The sequence below is a fragment of the Pholcus phalangioides genome, unplaced genomic scaffold, assembly GCF_987345545.1.
Source record: "Pholcus phalangioides strain wild (caught in Gottingen) unplaced genomic scaffold, Ppha-v1.0 ptg000009l_1, whole genome shotgun sequence".
Classification (NCBI taxonomy): domain Eukaryota; kingdom Metazoa; phylum Arthropoda; class Arachnida; order Araneae; family Pholcidae; genus Pholcus; species Pholcus phalangioides.
Window position 1 is genome coordinate 11456978 of NW_028301602.1, and position 21498 is coordinate 11478475.

The 21498-nt window shown below is 37.4% G+C and overlaps 1 protein-coding gene across 2 annotated transcripts; it reads right to left on the reverse strand.

Annotated features, from left to right (window-relative positions):
- Positions 1-1155: 1155 nt before the first annotated feature.
- Positions 1156-13788, reverse strand: Gyg (glycogenin 1). Of its 2 annotated transcripts, none has more exons than XM_089237182.1 (7): positions 13388-13788; positions 8188-8329; positions 4596-4770; positions 4335-4497; positions 2914-3040; positions 2564-2738; positions 1156-2362 (listed from the first exon to the last, which is right to left on the reverse strand). In XM_089237182.1, coding segments are annotated over exons 1-7 (1584 nt in total). In that variant the 5' UTR covers positions 13389-13788; the 3' UTR covers positions 1156-1561. The 2 variants fall into 2 exon arrangements, with proteins under 2 accessions (XP_089093308.1, XP_089093307.1); XM_089237181.1 differs by lacking the exon at positions 13388-13788 and adding an exon at positions 11588-11764.
- Positions 13789-21498: the final 7710 nt, after the last annotated feature.

The window sequence follows — 21498 nt, forward strand, 5'->3', positions numbered from 1 at the left end:
TGCATGCCTTCCTAGGAACCTCTGAACTGTCGTTTCCCTACGTAGAAAGTTTCATTCGTAAAAACGCCAACTACCTGAATTATTCTCATATTTTGGGAAAGACGAATGTACAAATTCTAACTTTTGGCAATTTTTACTACTAAACTTCCGAAAAAAAAAGCAAGACGCGCGCGCCCCCGTCTCTGTGGTTTCTTTTTTTCCCCCTCAATCTAATTACAATCACCTCTCTAGTGTGGAGTATCAGCATTAGAGATAGTATTTTATTTCATGAATAAAAACATGTTTTCTTGCTTAAAACATTCAAGAGCACAAAGGTCCGAAAATTTTGGATGTAGGCTACGTTGCTTGCAGCACCGATAGTTCCATTCTCTGATGAGACTTTGCCTACTATTAAATAACATATCCGAGAGGTTTAGACTGATATTGCAGCTAGTGTTAATATTCGACAACGTAATCCAGGGAGCCTTTGAATTTCAAATCTCAATATTGGAATATTCAATCTAATTTTATTTATTGCGTATATATATATATATATTACACTATAAAAGTTTGACAAGTTAATTTATAAAACTTGACAAAAGGAACTAATAACATTCGTTCGAATGTAACCAATAAGCTGATTGGTTATATTCGAATAACTGATCAGCTTACTGGCAACATTTCAAATTTCACAAAATAACTTTTATAAAACTTGAAAATGCAACCAATACGTGCATTGGTTGCAATCGAGAGAATGTAACCAATAAACATACTGAAGTTTTATAAATGAACTATTATGAAACTTTTATAGCATAATCCTGGCCTTAGGCCAGTATTACGCTATAAAAGTTTTGTAAACTTCACAAATGCAACTAAGCTTATCGGTTAACATTCAAGCAAATGCAACTAAGCAGCTTATTAGTTACATCTGCTCGAATATTGAAAAATGCAAACCAATAACCTTATTGGTTGCATTTTTCAAGTTTATAAAAGCTTTACAAAAGCTCATTTATAAAACTGAAAATATAAAACCAATAAGCTCATCGGTAACATTCTCTCAATAGGCTTATTTTGGTTGTCTTCAAAGTTTTATAAAAGAACTTTCCTAAAACTTTTATAGCTTATAATCTCGGCCTAACTCACCGACGACATTACGACTTTTATCAACACAAACAATTCTTGTTAATAAATAATTTAATGACTTAATAAAAAAAAAAACCCCCATACAGCAGCATCGTGACAACTGAATTTCGAATTCGGTAACATTGAATGTAAAGCTTCACATACAACACTAACAGATGAATATTAATCATAAGACTCGCGATTTTACCGATCGATTAATGCTCACAAAAACTGCAATTAGACAAAAAACAAATCATGCTAAATAAGCTTGCTTCAAATGTCGCGAGAGATCATGTCATGATGGCTCGCGCGCATAACTTTACAAAATTGGAAAAACCCGAAACATGTATTGAGATTGTTAATTTTGATCGTATCCAAAAAATGATCTCTGCAAAGATATGATTTCAATGACTGAGCATTTATCAACGCGGTTGAAATTACAATATTTCTTCTAGGTTTCCTATTTGGTGCTTTTCTTTGCCGGTGCTTTCTTCGGTGCGTCTTTTTTAGCTTGTGCTGCGGGTTCTTTCTTCGATGCCGTCGGTTTCTTCTCTGCGGGTTCCGCTGCAGCTGCGCCTTTCTTGGCTGCCGTCGCTTCACCTAAGGACGATTGTTTCTTCAGAACGGCTTCGGCAGGTTTGGCTGCTTCGGCGACTTTGGCAGCTGGAAGTTTACCCGCCGGCTGGGTTTTCGTCGGCGATTCGACTGGTGCTTTTGCAGCTTCCACCTTTGGCGCAACTTTTGTTGGAGATCCGATGGCTTTTGAAGCTTCTTGTGCAGTTGCGCCAGTTTTCGGCGATTGTGGAGCTTTTGGCGATTCGACTGTTTTGGGAGCTGTTGGTGGCGTTTTCGGGGAATCCGGAGTCTTCTGTGTCGCGGGAGGCGTTTTCGGGGATTCCGGAGTCTTCTGTGTCGCAGGCGGCGTTTTCGGGGATTCCGGAGTCTTTTGTGTCGCAGGAGGCGTTTTTGGAGTCGTGGGTGGAGTGGCGACTTTTACGACGGCTTCTGGCTTGATTATTGGTGCCGCTTCGTATGGCATTTCTATTTTCAACGGGGGGTTGGAAGGAATATCCATTTCTTGTGGCTGTGATGGTTTTTCTATGGCACTTTGTAGCTTCCGCTCTATATTTGAAAAGGCATCGGCTCCCATGTAGTCGATCTGCCCTCTTTCCCACGCACACTGCCGTGCTTCAGAACTCTGATACTTTTCTCCTGCAGGCCAAAATACCTGCATTCTTGCGAGATCTCCCGCTAATCCTTTCTGAAACGACAAATAGCGCAATTATTTTCGATTCAATAAGTGTTGAATCAAAATCTTACAGCTGAACATTTAATTTAAAAAAAAAAAAAAAAAAAAAAAAACCAATGTTTTCACATGAAATATCAACATGTATCAGAGCACACTAATATATGAATTTTAATATCAAATGTATTACAACGATAAAGAAAAAAAGTCCCTTACGCATTCTTGAGAGAGATTGGGCTGAACGCTTTTCATGAAGATGTTCCACCACATCTGCAGGTGCTCGTAGGAATGAGGACTGTCAGGCTCGACACTTCCCGTCTCACTGTTGAACATCTGCATCCAAGGCTTTATGGCACCCAGGAAATGAACTATTTTCACATCTTTACCAAATCTGAAGTTGAACATTCAAGAATGTTTACATCTAGATCTCATTTTTAAATATTAAGCAGCAACACTTGATGTGTGTCGCTTTCTAAAATATTTGTTTCTAAATATGGTTGAAAGGAAGCATTTTTTTTAGGTATAAAATGACAAAAAAAAACATCAATTCCATGAATCGTACTTACTGTTTGTATGCAGGTAGATATGAATAAACTACATTTGCGTTCATGTTGTAAATAAACGATAGGTGCCTAGCAATATCAGCCGTGCTCCAGTCGCTGAAGAACATGTTCAGTGTTCCTTGGTCACCACCTTTTGGTAAAAAACAAAATATCTCATGAATTTAAAATAATGTTAATATGAGAACAGATCAAGTTGCAAAATTCAGTATGGCAATTATAATGGAACGGGGGAGGGCAAATCAAAGTCAGTACATTGAAAGGGGGGAAGGGCAATGTCAACCTCCACCTTTTCGCTCATGCCAGCGTTCGAAATCATTGGTGGTCTGCTGGTCCGAAACCGCTGACTAAACAGTCGGACCACCGACAAAAAAAATTGATGCGTGGGACCAGTAGTGAAAAACTTCGCTCTTCCCTCCCCACTATGACACATTAAATGCGGAGGAATCTCTTGGTAGAATCACTGATCCACGGTGGATTTTGTCTTTTGCACCTCCTTGATGGTATATATCACTTCTAAATGCCGATATATTTAGGAAAATTAATTATTTAGAACAGATTTCGTTCTGTGGACCAGTAGATTCATTCGCTGGATCGTGGGACCAGTGACTCATTTTCCAATTCTAACGCTGCTTATGCCAATACAATTTTTCTACTAATGTTTACTGAACGGAGAGAGGCGCTCGCCCCTATACTTGTACTTTATAGTTCGCACTTAAAAGTGGCACCTCCCCCACCCGCAATCATGATTTTGGGAATGTTCCTAGATATTTTTTGTTCTTTTCGGGATAGCTTATGAGTTTTGCTGAGAAGCCGACTTTATAGAGTCTTTATTAGCAAAACTTGTAAGCTATTCACAAAACCATAAAAAGCTGACATCTAGGAACTTCCTGTAATCGTAAGGGGCCGTTATAGCAATGAAGCAGTTTTCCTGATGTCGATTCCGCCTCGACATAGGACCGCGAAGGGTTAAATCTCTTCCCGTGAAAGGGAGATATATCTCGGCCCAGAGTAAATGGAAGAAATACATTCGAAAACTTTCCTCTCACTAAGATGCTTCATTGGTATCTTATGAACAGGAATCGTTTTTCTTTACCTCCGCATTGTTTGCCTTCTCCCTCGCTACGGCGTGACGAGTGAAAAAATATAGTACTACATAAGGGGAAGTACTACATATATAGGGAAGGAGTGGCGGCTTTAGGGGGAAAAGAAAACTTACTCTACTCATCGTTCTTCCTAAATGTTAAAGATACCAATTTCGAAGATATATAGTGATATAGTGCTTCAACTCCGCATTAACTCTTGTCAAAAGCAGGTACGTAAAAGGTTAAGGTGTAGAAACTTGATGATTGAAAAATTAAAACTATGGTTTGTTTACCTATTTATAAGGTATATATGAAATGAGCCTGACACAAAATTACTCTCACCATCAAAACTGCCATGAGCAACAGCAAAGTTCAAGATCTTAGTGAATGTTTCATTGCTAGGGCTGAACACGAAGACACCGGAATTGAAACAGTCCGGCCATCCAACATCAGGTACGGCTGAGAGCTCCTCTCTTTCGAACAGCTCATCGCAATTCTGTAAAACCTGGTTTAGAATCCAAAATATAAGCAGTGATTGTCCACTCTTTTAAAACAATCTCATAAGTTATGTAGATAATTATGTAAATAAAATTACCAACTCACGAGTGTATCTGCATCTAGGAAAACGCCTTTCCTATACCTCGTCAACCTCCAGCAATGGAACTTCGTGAAAGTGACGCCTAGATCAGGCCGAGTGAGCAGAGCCAAGTTCGCCTCGTCTTTGCTGTCGAGTAAATTTACTTGTTCCACGTGGTCGAAAACTGTTCCGAGCTGCTCCCTGAAGAATTAGAATAATCTATAGCGTAAATAAACACTTGTACCAAAAAGCACTTTTTAACCATTCAAGCGGCACAGCAGAAATCACTAAACCTCCCTTCAAAATGTCTCTTAAATAAAGTGGGCTTTCTTCAATTTTCCGCAGATACAAACTCTTATTATACAGGGTCGGCAAGAAAACCGTAGAAACTTTAAAAATTCACAAAAACCGGAAAAATAACCGAAATAAAACTGTTTCCAGGGTTACCATCGATAGGTCACGAGAACTTTTTTTAAGACGGGAAAAAATAAAAAAATACCCGATAGATGGCGCTGACTAACACAAGTGAAAGAAAAGATACGCAAATAATGAACAGAATGCCTCCAAATCGTTTATTACAGCAGTATGTTTCACATGACCACCACCACCACAGGGGATAACACATTACAGGCGAGTCACAAAATTTTGAGGCGAAATATCTCGTCAATGCCGCTTAAAGGGTTAAATTATAGAATTTATTTGGCACAGCTGAAAAAAATGCCACCTCAAAGTAATCTAAGGATGAGGTTGGGTTGGTGAAATTTCGGACACCACTTCGAAAAACATTTTTAATTGTCTTTACTTTTTAACTTTGTGTTCCTCGGTCCCTTTGTGCCAATAAAATAAAGGCCGATGACGCCCCTTTACAAAATAAATACAAAAGATTATAATAACCTTAAAACATCTTAAAAGTTGTATTGTTTGTTATGTTTTGTGAATACATACAGTTTGTATATGTATAAACAAAATTATTGTTTATACATACAGTGGCGTTAAAAAAGTCTTAATAAATTTGAAAATTTAATATACAAAATGTACAATGAAATCTATCCAATGAAACAAAATTTCATTACAAACTATGACCAAAAGATTGCTTATCAACGCTTTGTAAAATCAGAAAAAAAATTAAAATTACTTGCATGGCAGGTGAAAAGTCTTGACACAAACAAGAAAGCAAAAAAACTAATAGTCAAATCCGCCATGTCACGATTTATTATACGTTATTGGAAAACCTTTGGATTATAAAAGTATTTGACAAGTCTGGCAATGGACTGAGCTTGTCCCATAGTCAATGGGTATTTTTTCCATTCTTTTCACGTAATTGAAAAAACATTGAATTCACAATTTCTGACTCGTCTATCGAACTCAATCCGCTCTGACTTCACCCATAAAACTAATTTTATTGCCATTCAGATAATGTCCAATACCTTTCGAGCTATATTTACGGTCATTGTCGTGGTGGAATATCGGTAATAGTGGCATGTGTCACGTCGTAAAGGACATTGTAGATATGAAGTAACATTTTTGCCACGAAACCTGTCCCTTGTTTATTTTTTAGAAAGTAAAAAAGATCTATACCTAATTGTTCCGGACAATTTCCACAAGACCGAGATTGCAAAACAAACGGTTCGACGGACAGATTTATTTACAATCAGAGCCAACAACTTTCTCCAAAGTTTACTCACAACTGACTTTTCATCCAGTCTCTCATCTTGCGATTGCCTCACTATTCATAGCTCTGGTCAAAACTTCGAGAAAATTAAATATAAATTTTATATTCTTAGTACAAGGTTTGTGCAACCACTGTCCGGAGGGGCAGAACCCTCTGGAATGTTCTTTGCCAACCCTCCACCAATCGCACGTCTTTGCGCTAAACCGAAACCGGTATCAACTGCTGCTGCCAACAGATTATTTTTGAGAGCCATCGAACAAATCACCGATGGCGATAGAGATGCATTCCTACTTTCGCCTTCGTTTAAGAATAAAACCTATAGTGTACCTTAATAATTACCTTATAGCTACTTATTAGAACCGGTAATACCATATGTTTATTAAATATTACCTATTTGTACCTTGGGTTGTTTCTCTTTTCAATAGGAAGATTGGCATAATTCTTCGTCTCCCTTGCCCTTCTGTAATTAACTAATGATTTTTTTCTTTCCGCTTGAGACAAACAAGCCCATGGTGTTCAGACAACGTTTTACAAGTGGTACACTAACATTCAATCCATGTTTTGAATGAAATTCAGATTTTTCGCCTAGTGAATATTTCGAGGATCCCTTTGCTTCATTTCATAGGTTCATTTCATAGAAAATTCATTTCATAGGTTCCCGAGATTACTGAACGTAGTTCTAGGAATTTTGAACTGTCTAGAAATACCAAAACTACTTGCCACTTGAGCTTGAATTCACCCCTTAAAGCCTTAAGTACGCTCCCCCGAAAAAAAAAATCCACCGAATTTCTTATTTTAGAAATTTCATTGTGCTCTGCATATTCCCACTATAAATTTATATTAAATAAAAATTTCTATATTTGATTAAATTACATTTGGCAAAACACTTTCGATCGATCCGCCCCCAAAAACAAAAGTTACACAAAATCTCAAATTCCAGCTGCAGGCATTGGCGTACGCAAGGGGGGGGGGGTCTAACCACCCCCCCAAACCCAAGATTATAATGTTATTTCGCAGGAAAAAATTTAAATCCCCTCAGAAGGGAAAAAATTTGAAACCCCCTCGAGAAAATTCTGCGTACACCTATGGCTACAGGTTTCTATAAATATCTTCCTTCTGCGTTACATATGTGAAAGTCGGGGGCAGTGCATTCAAATGAGTTGGTGCTACAAACATTATTGCATTTGTCAGAAGACTTGAGCGCTATTGTAGCTATATATACTAAATAATTGAGTTTATTTCCTCATCCAATCTCACCGACCCCTTGAAATATCTCCGATTAACCCCAAGGGGTCCATGGATCCCTGGCAAATAACCACTGCTTGACTATCCGAGAAAAGAGAAAAACACGTGACTTTTTATTTATTGAAATGTTAAGCGTGTGTAAATCAATTCTATTTTTGGACTTCAAAATTTTTCAAAACCGAAGTTATGTTCAGCGATGCCCGTGCAGAACCGTAATGAGCCAAGAATCATACAGAAGTGATCAAATGAGGAATGTTCAAGTGACGGTAGTGAAAAATTTTCGAGTATATTTTTGCTATTGTAAGGATCCAAAATATATATTTCTTTTTCGTATTCCGCTTGAGAAACGTGCGTCTTAACCCTGGCACTACAAACGTATCCGCCTCCGTACATCCAGGAAGAGAACAGAAAAGAAAAAAAAATTACTTGGCTGGATTTCCAAAACCTCTTTAAGAACTTAATGTTTCCGCTTGTCACTAGAACGGGGACGAATTTTATCAAACAAGGACCGGAAGGAAACCCTAGTAACGAATACACATTTGTCTTCCGTTGTGTGTGTGTGTATTTACAGTTCAATAAACTCATACAATGACCAAGAATCGTCCATTTCTTGGACTTTAAATTTATTCCCCGGTTATATTCGTCCATAACAAGCATTTAGATAAGGTATAAATCTTTTTTAAAGATAGACTGATCTTAACCTGATTTTATCGGAGACATCTTGAGTGATGATGACAGCCAACTGTTTCGACGTCTGTACGTTTCTCAGGCTGTGACCGAGGACTAGGGCTCCCAGAGCGTACGTGTCGTTTGTAACGCAAGTTATAAAAGCTTCATCCGCCACTGAAATTTTCAGAAAAATTCATTTTAATACAGGCAATTCATTACACACAGTGCAACTACACTAAGGCCGGGATTACACTATAAAAGTTATTTTATAAAACTTGAAAAAATTCAATAATAGTACCGGTTATATTCGCGCAAATGCAACAAATAGTCTTACTGGCTACATTTTATAAAAGAACTTTTATCAAACTTCTATAGTGTAATTCCGGCCTAAGACAAATAAATCTAAACGAAGACTATAGGAATTTTTGGTTGGTATGTAAAATTTTTAGAATTCATTCACTCAATCACGCTTAGATCCTGCTGGGCCATCTTAACCCGAGTGCGAAAATTGGCCTCACGTTGATGTGACGAATGAAAAAAAAAACAAACTAAATTCTGAATTGGGGTTCTCTACTACCCCACCCCCCCCCCCCCAGAAATTTGTAAGCCTGGTGCTGAAATACCCTGTATAAAAAATTTCCAACATTACAATGCATTCTGTAGTTATGTCATTTTAGATGCGGGATTTTCCCAAAAAAATACTGTATATAAATAATGGCTCAAGAAAGCCCCAAAAATGTCTGGGTCTGTCAAGTACGTAACTTCAATTCTCCTTGTACAAGCATGCTTGAGAGAGTGTATAAGCATTTCTGATTGTACAAGTGGCTTCAGGCTTGAACGAAATAATGCTCTTTTGATAATGAATTCTTGCTCAAGCCGCACCTGCAAAACTGTCCTGGTAGTATTCACACATTGGTGAGCTCCGCTTCAGGTTGGCGTTTGTTTTTGTGTTGTGATTATAACCAGCAAGCGTACTTGTACCGTGTATAGGCGAAAGGGAAATTATGCATGCTTGTACACAAAGATTGAACATGCAGTTGTGTGTGAAGCCACCGGAAACCCATAGTGCAACAAATGGATTAAACCAACACCACCTACAGAACAAGGCCTCCGCACGAAGCTTGTGACGTCACTGAACGCCATCTCTCCTATTGCTATAGGATATACTGCAAACCCAGGTAAAGATATCGCATGCGTCGGCCTGCTATATCCAATGGCAATAGGTGAAATGGCCTTCCTAAGTGACATCACAAGCTTCGTGCGGAGGCCTTGTTCTGTAGGTGGTGTTGATTAAACCCGGATTCTAGGGGAATTCGGGAGCCCCCCCCCCCCCTGCGACCATATTGTATTTAAACCCCGATTTGACTGACTTAACAGCAATTTGAGTCAGGATTATATTTCCTTAAAAATAATGTATATAAAAATGCGGGTTTGAGAAAATGCATCGTACAAACAAGAGAATTGATGGTTTCAAACTTTCGATCGCATTATAGGCATTCAAGTGAGATGTATCTCGAAACTGTCTCGCGGCAAATTGACAAGATCAACACCCAAATTGAAACATGATAAATATAGCATTTTTCTCTCTCGTGTTCGCGATGCGAAAGAAAAAGTAAGACAATGGATGCTCGAGTTTCCAAGAAATGCACTTAAAATTCAAAAAAAAACAAAAAAAAACTATTTTGCTTTGGCCTCAGACGCCATCGCGATTCTGTAAATGCGTCAGGCACTGACCTCCATACCTTCCTTTTACACACACACAGAAGTGTTGAGTGTGTGTAAAGTCCCAGTTGGAATTATGCCCGAAATAATATCGTTGTTCTACTCACTGACTCTCCTCCAGCTAGAGAATTATTTTTAGAATTTATTCTACTACGTCTCTCTCACTCAGGAGGATTCCTCAGCCTCCGGTGATTTTTGTGAAGCTCAAAGTCGGTCTTGTTTCTTGAAACGGGGTGAAGGATGCAGGAATGAGGTTTGTTTTTCCCACTCATCCGGGCGACGACGACGGAAAAAAATTGCATCCAGATCGCACACTTCGATTTACGAGGTCTTTAAATCGTCACTCGATTCCTTCAAAGTCTCGTTTGTTCCTGCCAAGTTCACGTTTTTCGAGTGAAGAGACACCCGCAGGATCACACGCAGATACGTTTCATGCTTCTAATAGAACTTATAAATTACTTAAGTTTATTGCACCATTTTCAGCCTTGAAATGTTCACTTACGTAATCTGTCCTTTGAGAAAATAAAGTTTGTAAATACATAACTAATCACACCTAAAAATTAGACCAATCATTTTTTTTCGATTACAATCTCACACACACACTTCACAATTACCAAAAACTTTTTCCTGAGCACAAAGTGCGACTGATTAATTTTTAAATATCCATCTTACAGTTCCAATCCATCTTAAAGTTAGTGTTCAATACCAGTTCTATAGATAGTCCGTAGAAAAGGAATTCACAAATGTTAGTAAAACCATAGAACAGTGCTTTTCAATCTGGGGTCCATGAGTAATTTGTGGGAGGGTCCCGCAGGATCATTTTCTACCATTACAATAAATTACACACTTAGTGCCCCGTAAAATTGTAATTTATTCAATTTTTTTTATATGAAAATTATAAAATATATTTTGCATTTAATGAGAAAGTGGTGTCGAAATTGACCTTCTGATGCTCGGGTGGGGGGTGCAATAACCTTCACTGCAGTGGGGGTCAGTGACATCAAAAAGGTTGAGAAACACTGTCAAAAGAATGTGGATTGAAATCTCGAGACCCTGAATTGCCACAATTTTGTTTTGGAAATCATTTTATCCCAATATAATATTATGGATAAAGTAACCCCCCACCCTTTCTCGTGAAACTTCTAAAATATCTCGCAGCAACGTAAAATGCAGTGGACTCACTGTTCAGAAGTCACTGCCATGGTATATTTAGACAGTAATAAGGGTCGAGACTTTTTTCTCTGATCACTAGTTAGAAATTATTCATTTATAATTAAGTCAGAAATAAATCTGAAGAATCACGAGTGCAAAAGAAATATATCGGCTACATGCGATAAGCATTACCAAAAACATGCAGTAAGTCACAAATTGATTCATGATAACAAACCGGAATAAAAATTTTCTTGCTTTCCAACATTCGGACTATATTCAGTCATCATACGAAAATCAACTGAAATCTCGTGTAAATTAAAAACTTCATGAAATTATAAATCTCAAAGATGGCGGAAAAAATTATAAATTTGTTAATAAAAACTTATCGCGTTTTTACCGGCTTCATAAGTTTTTATTGAGAAGCTACGATCAGTGATATTGACACGAACAACAAAATTGATGGATATTCTATTCATAACGTTGAAATATATTCTGGTAATAGTTTTTACTAGTAATCACCAGAATTTGTTTTGTGAATCAATAAAAAATAATTCTTACTTCTCAAGACTCAGAAAAGACTCGATCCTAAAGATAGAACTCCAATTGCCTATCTGTCACGTGGATACGTAAGGAGAGGGGAAAAATGCCAGCTTCCAGCCCTTAAACCAAATGCCTAGGCGTCACCACAGCCGTGTGGTACGAAACTGCGATGTTCGAGCGCCACATTGTTTATTCAGCGCATGTCTAGTGCGTAAAGTTATCTCATATCGCCTTTACGTCACAGAAGTACGAGTTTCTAAATGTCGTAAAGATAGTGAAGTGTCAAAATGCAAGATGGACGTTTGCGATTGAAATGAAGCACGAGGCGATAAATTAAGATGCTGACGTTATAAGGCACTCTCGTGGAAAGATTATTAAAATCATTAATCTGTGATTCAGAGCCGCTTTACGGGGGGGGGGGGCGCGTGGGCCCACCCGGGCACGGTCCGGGGGCCTCAGCAAAAAGAGAAGCAGTTGAATTTTTTTGAGATTTCGACACTTAGAGCCTCAAGCATCACTTGGCCCGGGGGCCCATGATGCTCTTAAGACGGCCCTGGGTGTACGACAGGTGCAGTCGCACCGGGCCCCGCACTCACGGTAAATTTTATTGGAGGCTTTGACTAGTTGTTGTAAATTATTTCTCTCATTAATTCTGAATTTTCATCAATTGCGGAATCATTAAATTCATTAATTTTGAATTTTCACCGATACTGTAATCCCCCGCCGTTAATTCTGAGATTCATCAATTCGAGAATTTTTTCCATTAATTCTAAATTTTTATCAATTCTGGAATTTTTCCCCCTCCCATTAATTCTGGATTTTCATCAATTGCAGAATTTTTAATTCCATTAATTCTTAGTTTAATCAATTCTGGAATTATTATTTTTTTCATCAATTCTAAGATTTCATCAATTATAGATTTTTTCCCGTTAATTCTGAATTTTCATCAATTGCGGAGTTATTTTTTTTCATTAATTCTGAATTTTCATCAACGTCGAAATTATTAAATTCATTAATTCTAGAATCATTCTGCCCCCCCCCCCAGTTAATTCTGAATTTTCATCGATTCTGGAATTATTTCTTTCATTGGTTCAGAATATTCATGATGAAAATGAAATTGTTTCTTCCGTTATATAATTCTGAGTTTCCATCAATTATGGTGTTATTTTTAAATTTTTATCACCTCTGAAATAATTTATTTCATTATTTCTGAATTTTCATTTTTGCTGGAATTCTTTCTTTCAATTATTTTCCATTCATCAATTCTAAATTTCAATAAGTTTCAGGAATTGTTTCTCTCACCAGCTTAAAAATGGTGAATTTTCATTAATTCTACGTGTTAATTTACATTTATAATTGTGTTTTAACATTTTTTTACATGGATATTTCTCAGCTTGTATATGCTGAAATAATAGATACCCATAACCCTCCCCCTATGAAATATATAAAATCAGAGCAAAGGGGTGCATGATTTTTGGTACCTCAAAATTGTTGAGACGCCCCTGGGTCTGGTTAAGGCGGCTCTGCTGTGACTGAGGCCGGGATTACACTATAAAAGTGTGATAAAATATCTTTTACAAAACTTGAAAAATACAACATCGTGCATTTGCGTGAATGTAACCGGTACGAGATGATTGGTTGAATTTTTCAAGTTTTATAAAAAAAACTTTTATAAAACTTTTACAGTGTAATTCCGGCCTGAGTAATTAATCATTATGATAGTGACTAAACATAAATAATGTGGACTTAAAACATTGATCGTATTACTTACTCATGTTTGTTATCATCCCAGAAAAAATAATGAAATTCCAAACTTACTGATAAATGATTATCTATGATATACTGATGATGATTTTTTTCCAAAGCATCAAACGAAATTCCACTAGTTTCAAGAAAAAATTTTTTGGACGAACACTGTACGCCACGGGAACACTTTTTCGAAGAGCTCTTCGGAGAGATGTCAAAAAACGGCGCCCCCTGAGAAACACCCACGCCAACAAAAAGTAGAAAAATGGTAAAGACAGATCAGCGCCACTCGGAAATAGCAACACAGCAAGGAAGTTTTAAAATAAAAATCACATATGCAATAAATAAAAAAAAACTAAAATACGTCCCACAAATGAATTAACAAGACAAAAAAAAGAAATAGAAATTTTTCTCTCTGGAAGATTGGGGGAATTGAGATTTGCTCGCTTGGATCTCACTGCACAGACCCCGCTGCTGTTGTAGATAAACTGGAGCAGAGCAAAATGTTGGCGACTTTCCTGACACACCAAGCATTGTATAGCCAACATGTCTCATGAGGCGACGAATTGCCTATATTTCAGAGACCTTTTATTTTTATCTCGCGGGTCCTTTCCTGCACAGAGAGAAGACCCTTTTATAACTCCCAACTAGACAAGCAGACACCTAACCTTGTTTCATGTACGAAGGTTAATGCACCTGACTCTGGGAACACTTATCATCGTGGAAGTTGAGGTCTTAGGATGAAGGTTCTACAGATGTAATCTCTCTTACTGTGTTGTGAATTGTATTGTATATGTTACTGCCAAAAAAGCCCGAAATGAGGCCGATTCGCGACCGACCCACCACTTTGCGAATCGGCCAAGAGTTTTGGCCAAAGTCCGTATTACAGAAATGATTCGGACTTTCGTGAAGCGGCAGGAGATACCTGGCCGAAACTCGATTTGCTAATGTAAGACGGCCCGGTAGGTGCCAAATCCATTTTTTTAAATCGCCAACGTGTGATACATGTCTATAAATATAGGAGATGTATTGGATTCATTGGCGTACGCAAAGGTTTTTGGGGTTCTAACCTCCCCCCCCCCCCCCCCCCCACAACTCACAAGCCGAGATTATAGCGTTATTTTGCAGGAAAAAAACGTAAAAACCCCTTTTTATACAAATACAACGACACAACAGGCAAAATGCTCAACGAGGTGGCTGAGAAAAAGATGCCCATAAAAATATGGATGTCATATATTTCAAAAATATAGCAACCCAATTAAAAATGCAATTAACACAAATTGTAAACAATATATACACACATGATAAAATATTATACAATGCCCATGAAGAATACTTATGGTTGTCTTATTCTAAGTATGGACAGCTTCTCGATTTACATATTTATCGTATTTTACCTCCGGGGGGTAAGCTATTCCAATTTATTAACAACCCTATAAGAGAAAAATTCCCTGTGGCACCATAGCCTTGCATTGTCCCTCACCAATCGATACTGGTGTTCTCTTGTAAAAGCAGTCGATTGGCGGTGTACTAAAAGTTCATGGTCCATCCTATCCATCCCATTGAAAATTTTGAACACTTCGATCATATCTCCTCGACACCTGCGTTCATCCAATGTAAACATATTCAAAAAATGAAGTCTCTCTTCATAACTCAAGCCCCGTGTGCCAATAAGGACACGTGTAGCTCTTCCCTGCACCCCTTCAACCAAGTCTATGTCCCTCTGTAGGTATGGTCTCCAAAACCTTACAGCATACTCCAGTCCAGGACGAACTAAGCCTCGAGAAAGTGGAAGAATGACTTTAGGAGAACGCGAAGAGACCTTTTTGAAAATGAGACCAAGCATTCTATTCGACGAGAAGAAAAAAAAATTGAAATCCCCCCCCCCCCCGAGAAAATTCTGCGTACGCCTATGATTGGATTAGCTCTACGTGGCGAGAGAGAAAAAAGTGAAATTTGGGAGAGAAAATTATAAAAATAATTAAGTGTATAAACATATAGTTTTTCTGCCAAATTTTGGGGGGAAAAATTACCACGTATCGTGGATATAAACTAACGTGGACATAATTATCACGAAAAAAATACGCCAACTAGACGGTGATTCTGAGTCGTGTCTTTTGTTATCGGACTGTAGCCAGGGATCATCACCGGTCACTTCGTAAACTGACCGCCAATGTCCGAAATTCGGATATTGACCGGAACAATAACAAAATTGGCCAATTCATGAAGTGGCCGGCCCCGACGCGAATTGGCCAATTTCGGGCTTTGGCGGTAACATATATACACAACTAAACAATCTGCACAAAATGCCATGGCTACACGCTACATTCGCTACGTAGATGGCGAGGCTTGATGAATGGGGTATGAACCGCTATTGTAGCGGGCTACGTGACCCCATACTATCAGTTATGTCATTGTCATATATACACAACCTGCGTACACTTCTTGTATTGTGTACTCATATTGTACAATATGCATTTCAAGACCAGTCATACGTGAAGCACATAATTATATGCATAGTATCTTTTGTGATGTAGTTCATTTTGTGGGGCTGGTTCTACATGAATTACCCTGTATTTGTTCAGCCATACACTGTCTTCTATCCCGGGAGGGGGGGGGGGGTTCTTAACCTATGGATCGCAACCCAAGTTTGGGTCGCAAAGGCTTCCACGGTGGGTCGTACACCAAATCAAACATTTTGGTAACAAGTAATGTTTATTATGAACTAGCTGATACCCGGCGACGTTGCCCGCCCCGTAAAAATTTATATACGTATATATATATAGCTTATTAATTCTTAATCAAAAAAATTTCTGCATCAAGTGAGAAAAAATCACTTTTATTTTTAAATATTTTAATTAAGAACTTGAAGCAATCGCTTGTGGATACACAATATTTTTTTTGTTTTTCCATCTGGAGTGTAGATGTACAAATTTTTGGGATTAGCTGTCCGTGAGAAACTGAGAAATACAGGGCTCAAGTAGGTTGATACCTGCCACTGCTAACGGCCTTGCGCTTTGTTCATTGTCATGGCAAAAGTTAAACCAATTGAGAACTGTAATCGCTTGAAAGTGAATTTCTTCAGTGATAATTGGGATACGTGGAATGAAGACGTCTTCTCCTTTGGCGCATCCAGTTAGAATCGGTGCTTCGATGATGTAATTGTGCAATTTCTTCACGCAGAGTCTGCTGCCATTGCAGAGTCTCGGTGTCTCCAAATTTCTTAAAAGCATTATAGGTGCTCCGACTTTGAGGGTCAAATTGTGTGGTGGCACACCCGGAATATCCAAAGAGTTCAGCCATTCTGCAGAATACAGAACTGTCTGCTCTGTGTCTGTGACAGTGTCAACCGATTTGTAAGATGTGGAGTCTCCCGGAATAATTTTTAGGATTTTTTCGTTGATCTTGTTCACACTGTCATTTTTCGGTGCCAGAATCGCTCTCAGAAAGCCACTCATGGTTTTGGTCATTTTGTTGAATGTTTGGGAAGACTTTGTCTGCAAGTTCTTGAACTGAGTTTAACAACTGACAAAATCCATTTGGGAACGTAATGAGTCCAGTGCTTGGGTCTCTACGTGAATTCTTCCATTGCCAAGTTTGATCAACTGACGTGAAAATGATAGCAGTGCTGAGTCATTTTTCAGTTGAACTCGCATGTTGGTGGATAATGATAATTTTAACTTCGTGCCAGAGTGTTGATGATTTGAGGCAAGCATTGAGTTCATCAGCTGGCGTTAAACATTTTTATTCCCAATTTTGTCGCCGTAGTTGTTGTCCTCTGTTGTTAGCGACGTCATACGTCTAGCTTGTGCAGCGAATATTATTCAAACGCCTTTTAAGCATTTCTTAATTTGAAACTATACCTCTACGATGGGTGGTTGATGAGATAAAGGCCGCATTAGCCCTTACAGGATACCCTGTATATAGGCTAGCAGAAATACCCGGCGCTCTTCCCGGGTTTTCTTCAATTACTGGGAGGATTGGAAAACTTACAAACCGTTATAAAGGAATAAACCAAAGCGGCTCGAGATTTTTACGATCTTTATACAGCTTTGGAATAAACTGTTATAATGGCAGAATTAAAGGTGTGACAAACCATTGTGTAAAGGCATATATACACGTCTGAAACGCATTGTTGGAAACCACGGTAACCAAAGTAAACGTTCCGAAAGTAATTGTTGACCGATAGTTTTTCGCCCATTTCGGGCATTTGCCCTGCTCTGACGAACTTTTAAAGTAGCCTACGGTTCACTCCCGGACCTGTTTGGTATATATGCAAAATCTGGCGACGGATCTTCCAGAAGGACCTCTAACGAATCGGTACGTGCTGGAATGTACGTGTACGTGTAATGAAATCTGGCGTGAAGTTTGTTTCTGTGTAATGCTTGTTATATGTAGTGCTGCCATCTGCCACCAGTTTTTTCCAACTATGAGTGAAGTGTAATGATTGAATAATTGTACCGTACCACTGGGGGTCATTTGCTGAGGCACCTCACGCCATAACGCGTGAAATAAGAAAAGCAGAGGGGCGTATCTCCAATGGTGTAGATCAGTGTTTCTCAACCGCCGGGCCCTAACGCTAGTCACACCAGGCTGCGAGTGTGATCGCAGTTCCATTTTTCCCATTAATTTCTCGTTTGTTGTGTGTATAAACGGGCCTTTCACTTACACAAAAGACATTTACCGGGCCGCGGGCTTCCAAAGGTCGAGAGCCACTGGTGTAGATGACAGCATGCTTGCTTGCCCGGTTTGCAAGAGGACCAAGGTTCGAGTCCCGGCGAAAATCAGGTGACTTTTCTTTCCGAGTTCACTCCGCATAATATGCAGAAAATGTTTCCTTAATGAATTAATGATTTTTCTCATTCAACCCCCGAATCCTCTCCATAATTTGATGAATTATCCTATGGAGCCGCGAAATGCGTCAGCGTTATTAAAACTTCAATTATATAACCGGGGAAAAAGGCAGCCCCGAACTCAAGTCATATACAGCGTGATCACACAATTCCCCTTACCGCATTTTACTGAAGAACCGTTAACCCTAAAAGCCTACATCAAATTAGAAAAAGTATCCAAATAACGTGTAGAACCAACACCATTGATAACAGATATCTGCTATAGGTGTTGGTAGAACTCAGATAAGTCATTCATGTTGCAAGGGGTTGTATAGTTATTAAAATAAAAATAATTTTTTTATACGGACACCCTTTGCTCAAAATCCCAATTAGAAAGTTGTCCTTTCTCTCCTGATACCGAATCAAAAAAACTTCCACGTTGCTAAGTGCAATATTCGCTGAGGTATTTTTAAATTAAAAAAATCGTTGAAAAGGTGGGAAGGAATAGCATAATGAGCTTATCCGTTAGTTTGAGATTTCGAGAATTCAAAAATATCTGCGATTATTGCACTTAGAAATATGATTTTTTTTTTTTGCTAACCTCAAGGAGAGACAATGCAACTTCTTAATTGGGTTTTTGAGGACAGGATGCGTGTATAAAAAGATAATTTTTATATCTTAATAACCATGCAACTCTTTGCAACATAAATGACGTATCTGATTTCTACACGTTATTTGGATACTTCTTTTGCTTATTCGAAGTATGCCTCTAGGGGTCAAAGGTTTGCCAGTGAATTGCGGCAGGAGGAATCGTGGAATCATTCTGCATGAAGAAACAGTCTTGAAAAGCCGCTAAGAAACTGAATAGCGACTTATCCCTCACTAAAGATTTTTTCAAATTCTGGGACAATATTTTCAGTCCAGAAATTTAATGCATACCCGGTCAAAAATTCAAATCAGCTTTCTTTTCAAAAGGGAACAATTCCATTTTTTTAAAATTCATTTTTCACTAAATTTCCAGTTTCGAAACATATAACGGTATTTACATATTCTACCTGCTGGGCTATTTCCTCTTCTGTAAAGTAGTCCACACATTAAGGAGGAATACGTTATTTAACATGTAACTAAATTTAGTGACTAAAAATGTTCCCCTTTAAAAAAATAAGCTCACATTGTGTGGCACCACTGTATTAAGTTTGTCTAGGACTGTGGCATTCCCATAAAAAATTATATATTTTGTGTTCTTTATCCCTTCTTAAAGATGAAAATTCAGATATTAAAATGCAGGGTTCCCAGCAAAACCTGCTTGATCAGTTCTCCGACCAAAACTCCTGAAGAAAGAAATGCATGTATATAATTTAGGATCTTTATATATATAAATGTGTTTTTGTTTTTTTTTAATTTCAGTTTTCCTGCACGTTTTTTCCAAACTTTTATCAAATATTATACATTTTAAATGACAGTTTTTCATCTCCCTGACTTTCCAGGTAGTTGAGAACATTTTGCAATGGAAAACTTCACTAGAAAGAAAAATCATTATAAAAAGGAAAACACAGTTTGTGCCATATCTCAGCCTTTATTGACTTTAGCTCTGTTTTTGATTACAAGTTCAAAAAACAGAACAAAATACATGAAAAATAATACAAGTGATCAACTTGCATCACACCATGGGGCTTTTGGTGAAATGCAATGTAAACACTTTGTTTTGACAAACATAAATTTACATTTCAACAAAAACATACAATATATACGAATCTTTTTTTTTACAAAAAGACATGATCAAAATAAAAACCAAATGAACAATACAGAGATTAAAAAAAATAAACTTCGAGACTTAAATAGATTCAAAAAATAAAAAATTTTAAATCAAGGATATACATTATAATTGGCAGTAGTTTTTCCCGTCATGGTTTTTTTATATCGAAATAACTTTCTGAACTACATATAGAAGTACACTTAAGCATACATAACTGTTATATGTTCTTTTCTTCTCAATCAGAACTCTTCTATATAAAGATTGAAACTAGAACACAAATCGTGAACTTATTTCTACATATCGTGTGAAGATGATTTTTTTTATTTAAATCTGTATTTTTTTCCTTTGTATAGCTAAAGCATCTTTTTCTTTATATATATATATATATATATTTCCTTTTATTATTAAGTTTTAGAGGCATTTAAAACTTTGAAATAACCTCTGCAGCGTTCAGTAGGCGTTGCTCATAGTCTCTTTATAAGAAAGATAAAACAAGTACTTCTAACACTGGTGGCTTCCTAACTAGAGAAAGCCCATAACATTCCATATATATAATATTTACAATAAATATTTCTACAAAAAAAAAATAATAAAAACAAACATATATGCATGTATACATATGTATATATAATAGCGAAAAATAATATTCACCTACTAGAATAAATGACTTTTGACAATCAAAGGTGAAAAACTTAATATGATTCCATTAGAGAATATTGTGAAAGTGATAAATATATAGGAAAAAATAAAATTTTATCTAATAATTAAAAAAAATGGAATGCATGATTCATTTTCAAAATTTTATAAATTCACCGGTGATCGTCTTCCAAGTACAGTATGTAAGAATATTTCTTTAGACCAGAGTTTGAGATTCATTGTCTCTATTGGCAACTCTGCTGAGTGAACATTACTTGGCCCAACAGCTATAACTTGCTGTCTAGGCAAAATGGCATAACAATGCAGGATAAAGTTAATTGTAAAAAGTTGAAAAGTACAAAAAAAAAAAAAACGATAAGTACACTAACATCCAACTATTAAGATGAAGACTGAACAGGCTGCCAGTTCTGTAAATATGTGATGTACCAAGCTGCTCAACTGTTTAAATTTACAGTAAAGTGTAATCTGGGTGTTTTGTGGTACTGATTTCAATCCCTGACAAGATTCTATTAAACATTTTTTCAGAAATAGAATTTCAGTCGTGAGATCAGCCCATCCTCAAAACGCAATTGCTTGCTATATCAAATAAACAAGATGCTTGCTTGAAATTAAAGCTCTTTGTTAGACAAACTCAATCTTCAAATGATGTGCACAAGTATTACAACATCACTTAGATGGGTTGCCAATGGATTTCAGCATGTTCCTCCCCTTCTTAGTCTCCCAGTTTTATCTTTATAAAAAGTTTAAACTCCGGGTCCAGGAAGTTTTCTTTACATACTTCACAACCATAAAAATCAACTAAAACAATTATTTTTTTCAACAAAAAGAAAATGCTAAAAACAATATCAGATCTCAAAATCCTAGACTTTTTAGGAGGGTTTGGAATGTGAATAAGAAAAGCATAATTTATATATGCTTTTTTGGGTCAAAATAAATCA

Excerpts from the sequence above, each read along its gene's own strand:
- Gyg (XM_089237182.1), bottom strand. Across the intron at positions 4,771-8,187 it reads GATGTCTCCGATAAAATCAG|GGAGCAGCTCGGAACAGTTT; the intron begins GTTAAGATCAGT and ends CTAATTCTTCAG. Across the intron at positions 3,041-4,334 it reads TGCTCATGGCAGTTTTGATG|GTGGTGACCAAGGAACACTG; the intron begins GTGAGAGTAATT and ends TTTTACCAAAAG.